The 18,442-nt window shown below is 42.4% G+C and overlaps 2 protein-coding genes across 9 annotated transcripts in view; one reads left to right on the forward strand and one right to left on the reverse strand.

Moving 5' to 3' along the window:
* C2H12orf73 (chromosome 2 C12orf73 homolog) lies at positions 1 to 8,032 on the reverse strand. Of its 7 annotated transcripts, none has more exons than XM_036019510.1 (4): positions 7,718 to 7,837; positions 4,551 to 4,554; positions 4,068 to 4,182; positions 1 to 1,982 (listed from the first exon to the last, which is right to left on the reverse strand). In XM_036019510.1, the coding sequence occupies exons 3-4, from the start codon at positions 4,173 to 4,175 to the stop codon at positions 1,887 to 1,889; spliced, it is 204 nt and encodes a 67-aa protein (XP_035875403.1). In that variant the 5' UTR covers positions 4,176 to 4,182; positions 4,551 to 4,554; positions 7,718 to 7,837; the 3' UTR covers positions 1 to 1,886. The 7 variants fall into 7 exon arrangements, with proteins under 7 accessions (XP_035875403.1, XP_035875401.1, XP_035875400.1 ...); XM_036019508.1 differs by having other exon boundaries at positions 4,466 to 4,562; XM_036019507.1 differs by having other exon boundaries at positions 4,466 to 4,562; positions 7,714 to 7,837.
* TDG (thymine DNA glycosylase) overlaps positions 7,844 to 18,442 on the forward strand; it is a 20,182-nt gene continuing 9,583 nt past the window's right edge. For both annotated transcript variants that reach the window (XM_028532528.2, XM_036019505.1), the window contains exons 1-2: positions 7,844 to 8,092; positions 16,518 to 16,660. In XM_028532528.2, the coding sequence (XP_028388329.1) occupies positions 8,070 to 8,092; positions 16,518 to 16,660 (166 nt within the window). In that variant the 5' untranslated portion in view covers positions 7,844 to 8,069. The remainder of the gene's footprint in view (positions 8,093 to 16,517; positions 16,661 to 18,442) is intronic.

Genomic DNA, 18,442 nt, shown 5'->3' on the forward strand with positions numbered 1-18,442 from the left:
TTTTTAGTGAAATATGTTCCCTAAGATGCTAGTGAATTAAAATGTAAATATGGTGATGTCTTTTGTGTATTTACAACCAGGACAGAGATGAATGGCTTCATTTGTAGTCCGTGAAACAATTAACCTTTACTGACTGAACATAACGTTGTTTATATTAAGATACCCATTGATTCAGCTACTAAGGAAGGAAAGAGAAACTAAGAGACAATTTAGCTACCCACTTCACCTTGCCCTATTTAGTAGATATTAAAATTGGTAGATCCTAAGATACTTAAGAATTTCTGGCTCTAAGTCATTTGCCTGTTACTTTTCTTTGTAAAGTTGTACAATTATATGAGTATTTCAATTTCAAGAGAATTCTTATTGAAGTCTATGTGTACTATTGAATCACATACCACATGGCTGTGTGAAGGTGTGTTAGGATTGTTGTAATTTAATTTTGAACTAATTTCATAAAAGACCCAATGTGATGGTGAGCAGTTAGTAAATTTTTAGGACCTGTGGGACATGAGGGCATGTTTCTGGAGGTCATTCATCAGGGTCTTTTCCAAGTTCAGGTCCAGGAACACCGGGTTAATCTTGCGTAGAGGCAGAGAGATTCTCTTATGGAACTAGTATTTCCTCTTAAGCCTTATATCAAGAGAGCTCTACGCAAGGTTCCTGTAGTGAACACTTTCTCTAGGAGCTAACAGTCAAAATCAACAGTGACCGCAAATCATATAGCAGCGTGACCATTAGTAGTCTGAATTTTTTTTATTAAATAAATTTGACATGTTACATTATGTAAGCTTCAGGTGTTCAATGTGTTACTTTGATACACTTATATATTGTAGATGGTTGCTGTTGTAACAATATTTATCATATTACCTAGTTAAAATATAATATCACTGTCTAGATCAGTAATTTTCAACCTTTTTCATCTCATGGCACATATAAACTATGTATTAAAATTCTGCAGCACACTAAAAAAATACATTTTTTGCCGATCTGACAAAAGAAAGATAAGTATAGTTTTGATTCATTCATAGCAGACAGTTACTGTTATGTGGGTTGTTGTCATTTTTTTTATTTGACAATCTAAGGGAAAAGAGGTCAGTGCCCCTGACTAAACAGTCAGGTACCACATGTTCTAAAAACTCCTGCGGCACAGGGTTCAACCCTGCTGGGCTAGCGTCATCACACTGTGCATTATAGTTCTACAGCTCTTTTACTACTTGTTATAAGCCGCACCCTTAAACACCATCACTCCTATACCCCCTCCCCATGCCCTGCTAACCACCATTTTACTCTCTGCTGCTTTGAATTTCACAGGTTTGATGTTTTTAGGTTCCATATATAAGTGATATCACAACAATACTTTTCTTTTTGTTTGGTTCATCTCACTTAGTATACCGTGCTCAAAGCCTATCCGTGTTGCGGTCAATGGCAGGATATCCCCCTTTCTCATGGCTGGATACATTCATTGTATATATGTTCTACATCTTTCTCACCCATTCATCTGCTAATGGGGGGTTGGGGTTGTTTTTGTCCCTTGGATAACACTGCAATAAACATGGGAGTGCATATGTCAAAAAAAAAAAAAAAAAAAAAAGAATTGTAAGAGCAGGAATCATTGCAAATACTCTATCTCACATGACAGTGACAACTAAATATCTATCAAACCACATTAAGAAGCTGATGATATAAGCTTTGGCAGTTTTCAAGAGACACTGGTGAAATCATAAATAAATCTCAACGCATCAGTTACTATCGACTGCACACCTCCTCCCGCAGTTCGAGTTGTATCGGGTGTGTGAGGACAAGCGGTCTGACTCCATAAACTCCAAAAATATACACTGAAGACTTATTATTCACAGAGTTCTTGGCATAGTTGTATTTTGAGGTTTCTACTGTTGAGAAGTTTGAGGTTTGGGTTCTCTCTCTTTCAGTCCCAAAAGCTCTGTTTTGAGTTCTCCAGGCTTTGGTGGAATTTCAGGTATTGTCTATTAAAAACAAAAGAAAACATAGATGCCAGTGCTTTCTTAGACTGTAATTCAATGTGACCTGAAAAGCTTCAAAGCAAATAAGAAGCTAAGAAGGACAGAAAGTCCCTTGCTACTCATTGATAAATCCCTATTACGAGAACCCATGGCTGCCCAAGGTCCTTGCTAGCCCTACATTTATGGCTCTGCCATCCAGCCTATGTCTTAGTTCACAGAACTCCCAGAGGGAGAGTCTGCATCACTGCCAACTAACAGATCAAAAATCGGAACAAAGCTTTCCATATATGGAAATGTATTCCTGTGCAATTTACTGCCTCTCTCCCATGCATAAAGCAGTAAGCAAAAACATACAAAACTGCATTCAGGAAAGAGGGTCAGGAAAGGCCTGAGAAGGCCACTTTTTTTTTTTTTTTTTTTGGTAACCGCTTTAGTGAGATTGTTTGCATACCATACCGTTCATTCTCTGAAAGCATAAACTGAATGGCCTTTAGTACGTTCACAACGTTGTGCGTCCATCGTTACAATTGATTTTAGAACTGCGCCCCCAAGAGACGCCCCAGAGCCATCAGCAGTCACTCCTGTCTCCACACAGCCTTCCTACCTCCGAGCCCCTGCCCTAGGCAATCATTAATCTACTCTTGTCTCTATAGACTGGGCATTTAATATAAATGGAATTACACAGTATGTAGGTTTTTGTGACTAGTTGCTTTCACTTAGCACATGTTCAAGGTTCATCCGTGCTGTCACATATCAGTGCTTCACGTCCTCTTAGGAACAGACAGTATTCCACTACACGGGTGTACCACATCTGTGTGTGTCCACTGATCAGCTGACAGACAACTTGGATTGTGTCCACTTTCTGGCTCATCTATTGCCATATATAGATGAGCCAGGACATATATTGCCATGTATAATGCACATTTTTTGCCCAAATTTTTGAGGGAAAATAAGGATGCACATTATACATGGTAGCTACTGGTACATAAAATTTCTTGTATCTTGTAACTGTTTTTGTGTTTTATAATTATTTGTTACCTAAAATTTCTTGTACCATAATATATTAAAAAGTAAATACTAAAATTCCTTTAAAATACAAAAAACAAATATCTAAATATAAATAAGTAAAATATTGAATTGAGAAATTAAAATGAAAGATTTTTTTCCTGAAAGTTTGGGCCAAAAACATGGGTGTGCATTATACACAGCAAAACATGGGAATACTTCCATGAATATTCACGTACAAGTTTTTGTGTGGACATAAGTTTTCATTTCTCTCAGGCATAAACCGGGCAGCACACCTGCTGGGACACACGACTCCATGTTTAACTGAGGAACTGCCAGGCTGTTCACCACAGCGGCTGCACCCTTCAACATTCCTCACAGCCCTGTACAAGGGTTCGAATTTCTCCACTAGCTCACCAAACCTTGTCATTAGCTGGGTTTTTTTTTCATCAATAGCCATCATAGTGGTTATAAAGTGGTGTCTTATTGTGGCACAGTCCTTTGTGGACCTTACATTCTAGGGGAGGAAACAAGAAGCAAACAGAGACAAAGGAATGAAGTAATTGTAGATCGTGTGCCCCACACTCTGTGGAAACAAAGGATGGGGACAGAGCAGCAGAGGAGCAATTCCTGTGACGCTGCCCAAAGGACCCCCACTGCTGGAGGAGATTTGGGGCAGGGACCTGAAGTTTTGAAGGAAACCAAGGCAAGATCTGGGAGAAAAGCAGTCCAAGAAACGATAAAGCATGGCCTCGAGGTAGCAACAGGCTGGATGAACTTGAGAAACAACAAGGAAGCTAGTGTGGCTGCAACAGAGGGAACAAGGGGGAAAGAGATAAGGTAAGGGCCCTGGCAGGCAGGTGCCAGACTGTGTAAGACGTTGAGGCTGTGTATGATTTCTGGGGAAGACTGTGTTAGAGCAGGCAGGCCATGAGGACATGGTGTTGCTGTAAATGCAATTGGATGCCATCGTAAGGTTTTTAGGCCCAGGGCACATGTGCTCCTGACTTTAAGATCACTTTTGCTGTTGCGAGGAGAACGGAGTGGTCCCAGGCCCAGGAACGAGGACCCTCCTGCACTCACCAGGTCTGGCCGGTAGTACCTGTGCACCACTTCAGCCCCTGCGAACATGGCCAGGAGGCTGGCTGCCATCATCTTCACGTAGCTGGTCCAGGGCACTCCCGCAGGCATGGTCGGCAAGCTGGGCAGGGAGGGCAAGTGGGCAGTGTTAGTAGGTTTCCAACTCACGTCTAAACCGAGCTGGGAAACAAGTCTCTCAGCAGTGCAGGGCAGGGTCAGAAGACCATAGTTTCCTCCGACCCTGCACCTGGAGTCCTTCAGAATTTAAAGAGCTTTGCAGGAGCTAGCGGAAGGCCCACCCGCCTTGTTTCCCTGCACCCCTCCAAACTCTAGAACTGCAGGCTGCACTCCCGCTGGCCCTAGCTGTGCACCCAGGGGCTGGCTGTACCTCGGAGGGCTCGGGCACTCCGCAATAGGTCGGAGGAGAGCGGGCAGAAGTGTGTTCAGGAGCCCGAGCAGCCGGCCATCAGACCAGACAGGCGTGCAGGGGCTGGGGCCCTGCCAGAGGACAGTGGGGGCACTGTAGTGCAGGCTTGTGAACTGGGCAAGAGTGGGACTTGGGGCCAGGACCAGCATTTTTTTTTAAACCGATTCCCAGGTCTTTCCCAGCCCAGGTGTCTGTCTCCCTCATTATTCCCCCATAGTAGGATTTCCCTGGCAGATGCCGAGGCTTGGGTTTGGCTCTGGCTGGATTAATGCATCATTTGTCCCTTTGTGTGCACAAACTGCTGGCGTTAGCTACCTTTAACAAGCGGGTGGAGACTGGCACGCTGAGCAGTGAGTGCTCAGGCGAGGTCACCTTCTAGTGAGTGAAGTTAAAAGCACTCTGTCCTTATGCCAGATGTCCTTTGATGCCTGAAACACCTACACCAAGACAGCTATATACCTTTGTGCTATGATGCTACTGGAAAAGAGGAAACCTGAAGTCGACAACATTTAATTATGCATTTTTAGGTTGTGCTTTGGTTAAGGATTGATTTGTGTTAAGAAAAGGTTAATACAAGACAATTCCAAAGGATTATGGTTGTGTGTATAAGATGAATCATGATATACCCACTTTTTAAACAGGGATGTATATCTGACATAAAATAAATCACATATTTAAAGCATAACATTTGATCAGGTTTGACATGTGTACACCTGTGTAACCATTCTTAAATCAAAATAATGAATGTATCTATCATACTCAAAGTTTCTTTGTGCCTTTCTTTTTTTTAATTTTTAAAGATTATTTTATTTATTTACTTGTTCTTAGAGAGAAAAGGGAGGGAAAAAGAGAGAGAGAGAGAGAGAGAAACATCAATGTGTGGTTGCAGGGGGCCATGGCCTGCAACCCAGGCATGTGCCCTGACTGGGAATTGAACCTGCAATGCTTTGGTTCACAGCCCACGCTCAATCCACTGAGCTACACCAGCCAGGGCTCTTTGTGCCTTTCTAATCCCCCCACATCGCTTTCTTCCCTGGACAACCATGGTAAGCAAGCTTACTAGGTTCTTGAAAGGAACAGGAAGACTGGGAGGACAAGGGAAACAAGGTGAAGTGACTTGGCCTTCTTTCGCTTCCCCGTCATACAAGGTCTGTTGGAAGTAGAGACATATTTGGCAAAGACAGGAGATTTTCTCCTAGGCTTTCCCCATCAAGCTCACAGCAGAACAAGTCTGTCTTCCAGGTAGAGTCAGGGTGGTGAGTGAGACATGATGGAACAGGAGCCACTTTGTTGATTGCTTCACCATTCCCAAGTTCCATGTCCTGCTCCCCAACAATCTTCTAGTAATCTCTTCGTAAGACAGAACTAAACTGAGGCCCCTGGTCTGCTGAGGTTATGAACGGAGCTGGCAGACCCAGAAGGCGCAGCCCCACAGTGAGGGAGGTGCTGGTTGCCCAAGGGCAACTCTTCCCACGTGAAAACCTCCTGAGAAAAGTTTGCAGCTCTTACATGTACTTTCTGTCACCAGATTTACCTCTCTGAAATCAATTAGAAGGCACCTGCTTTAAACCTTTTCTAGACTGTGATCCTAGGTGGTTAGAAACCAGAGAAAAAGAGAATGCACTGCTATTCATTCATTAATTCAACAAATAACTCAATAGATACCTACTGTTTTGTACTGGTCTCAGGTTATCACCAACCAATGTTGTGACTGAACCAGCCCTTTTGGTTCTTATTAGGGCTGTAAGACACCCTTCAGCAATGGCCATCAGGAAACTTTGAAAAGATACAGGTTTATTATTTATAAGACCTAGAAATTACACAGCACACCTGCAGCCCCACAATGAGGTGGCAGCCAGAGAATGAGTGAGCACACCCACGTGCTCAGACCTGGAGTTCCGCTTTTACTGGAGTCAAGTACGGGTGCCTAGGGTTTTACAGTTCACTCTTCATCAGTAAATGTAAAACAAGAGAGTGAAAATTTAAAGCACAAGGGAAGGGGAAAAAACAAGTAGCCCAATGGTCATTTATTGAAATCAACCAAGATTCCTAAAGTAAAGCAGTTCTGGGAGGTGGCCAGGCTCTTCAATGGCTCTTTAACCTAGCATGTGTGTGCACGTGTGTGCATGTGTGTGCATGTGTGTGTATCTGCCTGTCTGTCAATGTCTTTATTCTAGATGGTGTGTATGTTTTAATGTGTGTGTGTGTCTGGCAACGTGTTTGTTCCAGATAGCCAGTCTATGAAAGTGGATGCCTCTTAGAAATGAATGCCGCAATCAAAGCTTAAGTGAGGCACCTGCATGAAAAAAAGAAAAAAAGTACCAGGGTTTATACATACCCACCACGAGTCAGGTTCTGAGTAGTACCTACTAAGGGACATGGTATTTGTAAAGGTTCTGAAAAGTTTTAAAATAGTAAAAGTTTTATTTAAATAATTTACATAATACAAATGAATCATTCTGCATATACTCATGAAAGCACTTTCTTGGATCGCAGAATGAAGAAGCCACATACAGCACAGAGGCACAGCCATCTCCCAGCCCACGTTACATTAGTGAGAAATAAACCTTTGTTGCTGTAAACCACTGAGATTTTAGAGTTAGCTTTTACCGCAGCTTAACTAGGGAAAACTAATACAGCAGCCATGTTTTCCATCATGCAAACTAGAGAAAAAGAAAGAGCCATCTCCATTCAGTTATTTAATGAAATCCTTGCACAGCACCAATGACAACCTGAGAGTCAATGAGACAAAAACCAGCTGTAAGAGCCATTGAGAAAAAAATAGCGTTGGTCTGAAAGGTTATAAAGAAAACCATGTTTATAACCAAGGTTGTCAAGATGCCTCAATGGCATCTACTATCATACGCTTCAAACTGGTATTTTTTACACACCCAAGGTAAAGCAGACAACAGATGTAAAGTTTTAAAAAGCAGTTTCACAATCACCTCAATTTATACATTAGGAACTTGAGGCCCAAGATGGTATAGTGGCCTGGACTCCCAGGGTTTCTGATTCCACAGACTCTTCTTTCTCCCACACCATGCTTGACAATTAATGCACAACAGTTTTTAACCAGGATAAAAATTTGGGGTGGAGAGGCCTGGATAATTTTGATCGATAAGCATAACCGCCCCACCTACACAGCGTCCCCAAGAGGACATCATCACCCATTCACTCCCACCACCCGTCCACCCCCTAAGAGTCCTGGGGGGGGACAAAAACTTACGTCAGCGGAGCGCTCACCCTCCCACCTTTGTGTCCTCCACCCTTCCCAAAAGGCCAAGCGGCAGGTAGACACTTGATTGGACTGTCCTATGACACGTGACGTCCACTAGTCGTGGGACTTGGCGCCGAACGAACGGAAGCGCCCCGCAAAAGAGGGGTTTGCACTGTGGGGAGGGGGGGGGTACTAGACGCTTGGGGGGAGGAGCTAGAGCGGGAGCTGCTATCCCAGTTCTGCCGCCAATCGTGTCCAAGTCTCTCGTTTTTGTCGAACTGCCATACGAACGCCAAGATACTACAGCGACATCACTCGCTTGCCTGGCAGGAGTAGCCGTTTTCGCGAGCGGCAGCTGGGAATGGAAGCGGAGAACGCCGGCAGGTAAGGCCGGGGCGGAGCGCCGCCCCTCCCCCCCGCACTCCTCCCGGCGGGCCCGGCCGGCGCGCGCACGCACGCACGCACGCACGCACACACGCGCAGGGGGTCTTTAAGTTCCGAGGCCCGATACATACAAAGGCCGGCTTCGCGCGTGCGCACTGTCAGCCGGCTCTGGCCACTTCCTCCCCCGGGCCGTCCTGATGCGGCCTCTCTAGCACCTGAACCCCTCTTTTCAGTCGTTTCCGGCGTCTAGCTGGTTGTAAAACGTGTTAGTAAGCGATCAGCAGCCTCCTGTTAATTTTTCTGGCTGCCATTCTTGGCTGCATTTCCTTCACCCCCATATTGTATGTGAAGGAGCTGTGAAGATGCACTATCATCGTATCCGTTCAAGAGTTTGCATTTTAGAATTAGGTGTAGTGTGGCTTCCTTCCCCAAGGGTTTGCTGAAAGCATCGTCAGGGGCCACGAGGTAGACAGCATTGCCAGCCTAGAGCTCTTGAATTCTGAGACTGTGGGTAGCAGTCCAAGAATTCCTCTAAAAATGTCGTCTAGGTCTTGGGGACGAACTGAAGAGTCTACTTTTAACATGTCCTTTGGGGAGTGTTGGACGCGTGGAAGGAAATGTATTGCAAAGTCAGAGATTTCGAGATTTGAACTGGCAGAAAACCAAGTAAAAAAAAATAATTAGATATGTTAAATAACAGAGTCTTTTTAAAAATAAAGTGGTGACCTATATTGGACTAAAATACTGTGAGACCTATGAAGAATTATCCTCACTCTCCGTGGCTAATTGGCCCTGAAGTTAGGCAAGACACTTCACTTCTCTGGGCCTGTTCACGTCGTGAAATAGGGCATCTCTAAGATCCGGTTCTGACACTCTGTGAATCCGGGTCATGTGGAAAGGGTTGAGTAACCAACATAGTCTTAGAGCTTAGGAAGAGATACGTGTAGATAAAGGGGGATTTTATCCTGACTTTGTGGGTCAAATTCTGAAATGAAGTACTCCACTTCTTTCCCAGAACTTGACAAGTAAAAGAATTCAGCAAAACTTGTGAAAATCACTCTCACCCTTGCGATCTTCAGATCAGAATTGAAACTTGGGTAAAAACCTACCATCAGGTGAACCACATGTTTATAAGACCTTATTCAGAGTCTTATAAAGCAAAGTAATAGGTCTCTGGTACAACGTTTAGCTCAAAACTGACTTATATTCTGTCTTCAGTTAATCCATAGGGTAATAGATAATTTTTAAATTTTAACTTGCAATACTTTACCCTCAGGAAACATGGAGAAATCTGCGTTAATACTGTAAGGAGTTTATCCCTGGGAATTCTAAAATGAGGGGCCCTAGACAATCCCAAGAAAGTGGTCTTATGTCACCCTTACTTCGCACTAATCAAAGAATGACATGGAATCCCTTGATTCATGCCATCCAAATGATGAGTTTGCTTTTTACTTTGGAATATTAACCTCAAAAAATTAAAAGAAAAAAATCTGTGGGTATAGACTCTTTTAAAAAGAGAAGATAGTTCAAGAGCCATCTAACCAGAGAGGAAAGAAAGGAAGAATAGGGCCAGTATGTTTCTAGTGAGATCAAGCATGAAATAGACATTTATGAAAGATGGAAACAAGATGGCAAATCAGAAATGGCTGGAAAAAGTGTCCCATGGACCACTGAGAATACAGGCAGGGAACATTAACCCTCGAATGAGATCAAGCATTCTAGAAGTGTTAAAGAGAGCAAGGAGAACTTTTGGGGTTAGGTGCAGACAAGGAGAAAGACAAGAAAGGCTCAGGTTTTCTGCCCAGTTTACGTGGTGTTGGTAGTGACAGAAACATAAGCACTTAGTTCTGATTTTTGTTTTTCACCTCCCGTGTTAAAAAAAGTGATGGCAGACTAGAAATGGGGAATGAATGTTTATAAGAGATTTAAAGCTAAAAATCAATGAGGTTCTTTAGGAAAACTTTAGCTGCCATGGCAGAAATTCTATTCCCTGGCCTGGATGAGTTGGATTGCTAGTGAAAGGCCACATACAGCAGTGCCTGAGAACTTGTAGGCAACGGGGGAGGGGTCTGAAGCCAGAAAATAAATGTGTGGGTCCCTGTTTCTCCCAAAGGTGGAATCTGCCCTCTTACAGACTTCGATCCTAAATAAAATGGTTACTTCTCAGTGGTTATTGAGCATATTTAAAAGGAACTAGTGACCACTAGGCTATAGTGTAAGTGCAGAAAAAAGCAAGACCCGCCAAGCTAGGTCATTCCCTTTTATATAATGATACTAGACTAGACAACATCAGAAGGATGATGACGGAAGGTACTTAAATATTTCATCATTTCCTGCTGTTTTTATTATTGTCATGGCAAACTTAGTTTATACCAGGTACTGTTTTAAGTCACCTGTTAACTAATGTAATCCTCGTAACCAATGAACTAGGTACAACTATTCTCATTTTACAGATGTGGAATCTGGGACATAAAGAGGTTAAGGAACTTGTCTACAGAGCTAGTAAGTGGCAGAGCCGAAGCTTGAACCCAGGCAGTGTGGCTTCAAAGGCTGCCTCCCTAACAACCGTGCCATACCACTTGTGTATGGGGATGGGGGGTGAGAGCGAGCAAGATGAAGATGGGTCGATGGCAGTCTAATTAGGTGAAATCAAAACTGGTTAACTACTGTAAGAGTTGAGGGCAGGCTAAAGAGAGGTCTGTACTGATGTGCCATTTACTTCTACCCCAACTTGGTTCTCTTCAGAAGTTTAACAACTTCTCAGAGTGCTGGTGAAATGATAAGATCTGCCTGTGACCTAACTCTGGGAGGGTTTGTGGAATTGATGGGTTGACTCAGAATCCGGATCAGTCCCAACGGGCTGGAATGGTGAATCATCTTTTACAAAAAGAGGCACAATCCTTTGTTTCAGTGTGGAAAAATCAGCGATCCAGACGGGAGATGAAGGAGAGGTGTTAAAGCAGAAGTTTTCGTTGATGGGGAACGCTGCAGTGTGAATCACCAGTGTACTGCAAGTGCCCGTACAGCCGAGTGCCAGTAAAGCCGATGTGTTAGGTTCTGTGAGGCCTCCAGGATGAGGAAGTCGATCGCCCTGCTCAGTTTCAGGACGACGGGGCTGTATCTAAAGTGTTTTTAGTTTGTTTGCTTCTGAGCACCAAAAATGACCAAATAGTGGGGAAGCTTGAAATCATACTACATGAAGAGAAGCTAAATGAACTGGGGGCTCTGGCTTATTCTGTATCTTTGTTTTTACAGTTTCTGGTAGACTGTGCACAGCAAGTACCCAGTAATCTGTGACTAATACACACACGTCCACTTAAGCAATATTAAATGGAATCCTTAAATAGTTACGGTATTCCATCTTAGTTTGCATAACTAGTCCTTTTTACTTGAGCATTTGGATTACTTAGCATTGATTGATATTTTTGTAAGTATTCAGCGTTGTATATGCTTGTTTAAATGAAGATGATAAAATGTTGCAATGAATGTTTATGTCCTTCCAGATTCATATGTTAAAGCCTCATCCCCAGTGTGATGGTATTTGGTGGCAGGGTGTGTGTGGGGGGAGTTTAGGAGGTGATTAGTGCTCTTGTAAAGGAGATCCCCAGAGAGACCCGTCACCCCTTGGGCCACATGAAGACACACGGAGGAGGCAGCCCCCTGTGGGCCCAGAAGCAGGCTCTCTTCATTACCCACCCGTCCATGGTATTTTGTTGTAGTGGCCCGAATGCACTGGGACGAGTGTATTTAGAAAGAGCAACTGCAGTCTCTCAAATAGTGCAAAACAATTGTAGATGTAAAAAAGTTGGAATTTGGCAGAAAACTGTACTTGAACAATGATTAAAATAAATTTTTTTTTAAAAAATGGAGTTGTTCCTTTTAGAGAAAACCTTAAAGAATTAGTTTTTTGAAATACAGCAAAATCTGAATTAACTGGACTCCTCAGTCAGCTGTGTGTGTGTGTGTGTGTGTGTGTGTGTGTGTGTTTTGAGAAAGATTGTTGGGAAATACACAGTTCATCAGGAAAATACACACTTTTCTCAATTTCAGACTACTATAAAAACCTACCTTGGATCAGTGCAGTTGAGGAGAAAGGGGGTGCACGGGTGGGGGTGATGGCCAGAAGAGAGGAAGGGCAGTTAGCAGCAGAGACAGGAAACAGCACACAGGACAGGTGGGGACAAACATAAATAATAGGGAAGAGTGAACAAGAGGAAATAACACCATGCATACTGCTCTGACCGAGTAGCTCATTTGGTAAGAGCATCATCCCGATATGCCAAGGTTGTAGGTTCAACTCTTAGGGCACATATAAGAAGCAACCAATGAATGCATAAATAAGTGGAACAACAAATCTGTGTTGCGCTCTCTCTCTCTCTCTCTCTCTCTCTCTCTCTCTGTCTCTCTCTCTCTCTCTTCCTTCCCATCTCTAAAATCAATTAAAAATCACTCTGCCCTGGCTGATGTGGTTCAGTGGTTGAGTGCCGGCCCGTAAATCAAAGGGTCGCTGGTTCAATTCCCAGTCAGGGCACATACCTGGGTTGCAGGCTGGGACCCCATTTGGGGGTGTGTGAGAGGCAACCACACACTGATGTTTCTCTCCCTCTCTCCTTTCCTCTAAATAAATAAATAAATAAATAAAGTCTTAAAAAATCATTCATACTTATAACTGATATCAGAGAGTTCTAAAAAATGAAAACTCTTTTGGGATATGTCTGGAGTCTGGACAGATTTGGCCGTTTTCTATACATTCTCCATATACAAATGTAGAAATCACCAAATCTCACCTCTCATTTTCACGTTGAGGGAACTGAGTGCCTGCGAGGATGAACGATTTGACTGAGTGCTATTTTGTAGCTCTTCCTCTCATACAGAGGTCATTATTCATCAACATTGCAGAATTCTGAGTTATCAATTGGCAGTTACCATATATAAATAAAACAAATGTATTCACATTAAGGATGAAGGAAGTTTATGTTGCTTACAAATTTAACTGCTATTAGATGAAAGAAAATGAGATTGTCCAGAGTCCTTTAGTTTTCTAGTATTCAGGTTCATGAAGGGTTTTGTACAGATGGCATGCGTGCTTCTGCCAACCAATAAGAATGTTGTAATCCACCCTCTTTCCTTTTCTTCCGGCTGTTGGAAGCTGTGAGGTGGTCAGACTAAATGTAAACACTCAGAGATAGTATGTTGCCTTAGAACCTACACATTCTGTTTTCCATACCTTTATTTTTTTTGTTTCTGTTCTAATTTAACTTACCACAAAGTATCACTTAAATATTATAGATAGATTTCTAGGTTTCTTTCAAAATTGATACATAAAATAAAACTCCAATATTTTTCTTCATTATTTTTCACTTTAGTTAACTGATTTTGAAAATATTAATGTTCAATTTCCAAACCCCAGAATCTCTCAAGATCCTTAATGACCCCTACACATGCTAAGGGAGCCACCGTTTGGAAATTTATTTTTTAAGGGTCAGAATCCTTTTGGCATGTGAATGGTGTCTCCCAGATTTACCTGTTTTGCCATGTATAATGTGCCCTTCTTGCCCACATGTTTGAGGGAAAGGTACGGAGGCACGTTACACGTGGGTAGCATGATTGCACACCGTGGGTGCAGTAACCCCCTGCATGACGCACACAAAAACGCGGGTGCTTAGGGGACACAGCGAACGGTGTGTGCTGTGGGCTTGGGTTTCTGTGAGGCACTCAGAATGGAACCCGTCTGTGAAACTTCGAGAACGGCAGCAGGAAGCTTGGGGGAGGGCGGGTGGAAGGCCGCCGTCCTGACAGTGTGACAGACTAAGAACAGACCTCGTGCATTTTCTGGCCACCGTTTATTGTGACCACATGTCTTTCCTTCCATGTATTCCAGCGGAAAGGGGCTGTGAGCCTCTGGGAAAGCTGCCCCTGGCTGCCAAGTCCCAGTTCGTTCTGCTAGGATTTCCAGAGGGTAAACTGCCTGTGATCTCGAAATGTGACCCAGCCTTACCCAACTCCTCATTAGAGTATTTAAATCGTGAACACCGAACACCCAGTGTTTTATGAAAACACTGAAACAGTTTATGAAAAGAGCTACAAATAGCATTAAAGCAAAGTGTGAAAAAGGAGGATGTTTTACTTTGTGTCAGGCACAATTTAAGCTCTTCTCTTCGTTTTTATATTTGAACTTCTAGTCCTTGGCTGCATTTTTTTTCTATGTGTAGCCTTAGTTTACAGTACCATTTTGTATTCTTTTCCACGTTAAAACATATATTAAATGTTTTCTGTGCTTTCACAGAATGTCCACACATTTAATTTTTAGGTGCTGCATAATATTTTCTCATATTACTGTTTGCTAAATCATTGTTTTATTTTTTTTACATAATTTGAGAACAATATATTTAAAGAAATAAAATTCTTCAGATACAGTTTGATATCCTTCTTGCTAATTCTTAACTTTTTAAAATCAACGTACCCTTAAAGATAGCTGGAAATTAAAATGCCTCTCCTGCCCTGACTGGCAAGGCTTGGTCGGGTGTCATCCCACAAAACCGAGGGGCACTGACTCGGTCCCCAGGGGGCACGTGCCTGGGTCTCGGGTTCGGTCCTAGGTCAGGGCCTGTACAAAAGGCACACCATCAGTGTTCCTCTCCCTCTCTTTCTCCCTCCCTTCCTCTCTCTCTAAAAATCTTTTAAAAAATAATAAAATAAAAAGCCTCTCCAGTGATCTGTCTGTTGTGAACCAGGGGATTGAGCCTCTGGCTTTCTTTGCGAATCTGTTCTCTGTGCCAGTAGCCCAGCCGCCCAGGGGTGGACCCTTGCGCCTGTCTCAGCCGTTTACACCCTCCCAGGGGAATGCTTGGTTTGCCCCCTTTACCACTATTTTGTTAGGATGTGAGGTACGTACCATAAAATTGATCCACTTAAAGTGTACTAGTTTGCCTTTTTAATTTCTGCTTTCCGACTCTCTGTCTTCTTTCTGCACACGCAAAGAGAAAGAAACCCCATAAATAGAGTATCTTACCACAGAGCGTACGACTTTTCTCTCCAGATAGTAAACAGCACTCATCCACCTTACTTCCTAGTGTTGTTCTTCCTACTGCATATCATATGGCGTTGTTTGGCATTAGTGTAACTTGAGTTGCATAAAGTGCGTTTCCTTCCCTAGCTCTTTGCTGATGGCAACAGCTTGAGGTAGAGTGGTTTATCGTCATCAGAAATATTTTGGGGAAATTGTTTTCTGTGAAGGTCTCTGTTCCTTACCTTACGGTGAACAGAACACTTTGAACAAAGTTTAAATCGTGTTTAGAAGAAAGATCTAGAGTGGTTTTTTCCTGCATAAATTCATAGACATTCATAAAATATTCATTTCTTGTCTTCATTAGCAGCAGAAAAAACAAACCCAGCAACAATGAAAAAACAGATCCAATGAATGAATGAATGAATGAATAGCCAAATAAACCAAAGGAGAACTTTATTTTATTTCAACTTGCAACATATATTTATTTTCTTCTCCTCTGCCCCCACATTTAAGAGAACTTTAGATTAGACTGGAAGAGGGGTGGGACTGGGGAGATGTTGGTTAAAGTGTACAAACTTCCAGGTAGAAGAGGGTAAATGGGATAAATGGTGATAGAAGGAGACTTGACTTGGGTGGTGAACAGATGATGTATTATAGAATTGTACACTTGAAACCTATATAATTTTATTAACCTATGTCACCCCAGTAAATTCAGTAAAGTAAAAAAAAAAAAGATGAACAAGTTCAAGGAACAATGCACAGCATCACCATGCTATTATTTACTTGAAAGTTGCTAAGAGAATAGATCTTAAGTGTTCTCACCACGAAAAAGAAGTGGTAATTGTGTGACACCATGGCGGAGTTAGCTAAGGCTGTGGTAGCAGCAGCCGCTGTGCAGTAGGCACGCGTACCCAGTGAACACGCTGTACACCTTTCACTTACACAATGTTATATGTTAATTTTATCTCAAAACCCAGGGGAGGGTTAGGCTGGGGGAGGGTTAGGTTGGGGGGAATCTTTGCGGCAAGAGAAATAAATACCGAAAGTAGGAACAACAAACTGTTTTTGTGTTCCTGTGTGAACTAGTGGGCCTTTCGTGTCTCCCTACTAGAAAATTCCCATGATCTCATTTCAGAGAAGCTACAGGCTGACTTGACAGGACTGTTCAGTTTTATTGGTGACACATCTTGTCATTAGACAGTGTGAGAATTAATGAGTGTCTGGTCAGTAGGCACTCAGCAAATGCTGGGTGAGTGTGTACGTATGAGAATAGCGCTTTCTCCTCACTTTGGGTCTGTGGGCAACTCTAAATAAATCCTTGTCTGGTTTCAAAATATTTGGACCCTGACAATTTTTTTTTATAGCCGATCACTTAAACTTGCATGTGGGTGATTTTATCCTCCTCTGTTCTTTCAGCTATTCCCTTCCGCAAGCTCAAGCTTTTTATACATTTCCATTTCAACAAATGATGGCTGAAGCTCCGAACACAGAAGTTATGAACGAGCAGCAAATACCAGCAGAAGCTGCAGAGCCAGCTCCTGCCGAAGAGCCTGCACAAGGTAGTTTTCACCAGGATACTATAGGAAATTAGTTATTGGATCAGCTAACTTCTTAAAGAAGGTGTTTAATGATCAATTCTAGTTTGGTTTTAGTGTTAAAATGTTTAGCCCATTTATTTTATTTTTCATTTTTTATTTTAAGATTTTATTTAAGATTTTATTTATTTTTAGAGAGGGGAAGACAGGAAGAGAAACATTCACGTGTGGTTGCCTGTTGTGCGCCCCCTACTGGGAATGTGGCCTGCAATCCAGACACGTGCCCTAGACTGGGAATTGAACAGGCGGCCCTTTGATTTGCAGGCTGGCATTCAATCCCCTGAGCCACACCAGCCAGGGCAAAATGTTTAACCTATGTTTCAAGTACTTAGTATTCATCAGGCATGTGATAGGATTGGGGGAATAAAAGAACACAGATCCTGCCCTGGAATATCTCATAGTCTAATAGGGGAAATAGTAAGTAAGCACACATGCGTGCCTCCGCACACAGTGCAGTGAAGAGGGGCATGGGATGCTGTGAGAGCCCATGGGGTGGACACCTAACTCAGACCGAGGCTCATGGGCAGCTTTCCAGAGCTCAGAAACTCAGGAGTAATGACTTTCTTTATCCCCATGCAGAATGGGCTAGGGAAAATTGCAGGGCGAGGGAGAAGCATGCACAAAGCACAGGCAAAAAGAAATGTAACAGTTAAAAAATAATGATTTTCTATCATTGGATTCTGGGTTATAGCAAAGAAATGGTGAGAGATGAGCCTAGATAGGGGGCAAGTGAGGCTTGATTACCCTAATAAAAAAAATAATAATATGTATTGGGTTGGCCAAAAAGTTCATTCAGTTTTGTCCATAAAATAAAAGACACACTTTTTATTTTCACCAATAACTTCATTGATTTGGATATTTTGAGTATGTTGGCTATCTCCCACCTAGTATAATGTTGATTGTTCTCAATTAATGTCTTGATTTGATCCCTATCAACCTCAACTGGTCTACCCAGCCACAGAGCATCATCCAGTGAGGAAGCTCCAGCACGAAACTTTGTAAACCAGTTTTGACACATTCGATCAGTCACAACATCTTCTCCACACACTGCACAAATCTTTTTTTGTGTTCCAGTTGTGTTTTTACTTTTTTGAAATAATAAAACATAATATGCCAGTAATGTCACTTATTTTCTTCCATCTTCAGTATTAAAACAGTCACACAAAAATTCACCGGTTTCGATTTTTTTTTAATGCATGCTGATATGACAGCTGTCACATACAACCCAACAAAATTGTTTTGAATAAAGATAAAGACAACAAAGTGCTACTAGAGTCATCCTAAGGAAAAAACCAAATGAACTTTTGGCCAACCCAATACATCCTATCCTGAAGACAATAAGGAGTGTCAAGAGAATGTAAGCAGAGAGTAACTTTAGTATACTAGCATTTAAAAATACCAGCCTGGCCCTGGCTGCTGTGGCTCAGTGGATTGAGCACTGGCCTGAGAGCTGAAAGGTCACCAGTTCAATTCTCGGTCTGGGTTTCAGGCCAGGTCCCCAGTTGGGGGTACGAGAGAGGCAACCGATTGATGTTTCTCTCACTCATTGATGTTTTGATGTTTGTCTCCTTCTCTTTCTCCCTTCCTTCTCATCTCTCTAAAAATAAATAAAATCTTTTAAAAAATAAAAATGTCAGCCTGGGATTGTATACCTGAAACCTGTATAATTTTAGTAACCAATGTCACCCCTAATAAATTCAACCAATCAATCAATCAATCAAGTAAAAATATCAGTGTGCAAGTATT

Source organism: Phyllostomus discolor, chromosome 2 (genome assembly GCF_004126475.2).
Source record: "Phyllostomus discolor isolate MPI-MPIP mPhyDis1 chromosome 2, mPhyDis1.pri.v3, whole genome shotgun sequence".
NCBI lineage: Eukaryota > Metazoa > Chordata > Mammalia > Chiroptera > Phyllostomidae > Phyllostomus > Phyllostomus discolor.

Bases quoted from the DNA above. Each gene is read 5' to 3' on its own strand.
- C2H12orf73 (XM_036019511.1), bottom strand. From the start codon at position 4,175: ATGCCTGCGGGAGTGCCCTGGACCAGCTACGTGAAGATGATGGCAGCC. The intron at 1,983-4,067 runs GTGAGTGCAGGA...TGTTTTTAATAG, and splicing joins GGTACTACCGGCCAGACCTG to ACAATACCTGAAATTCCACC.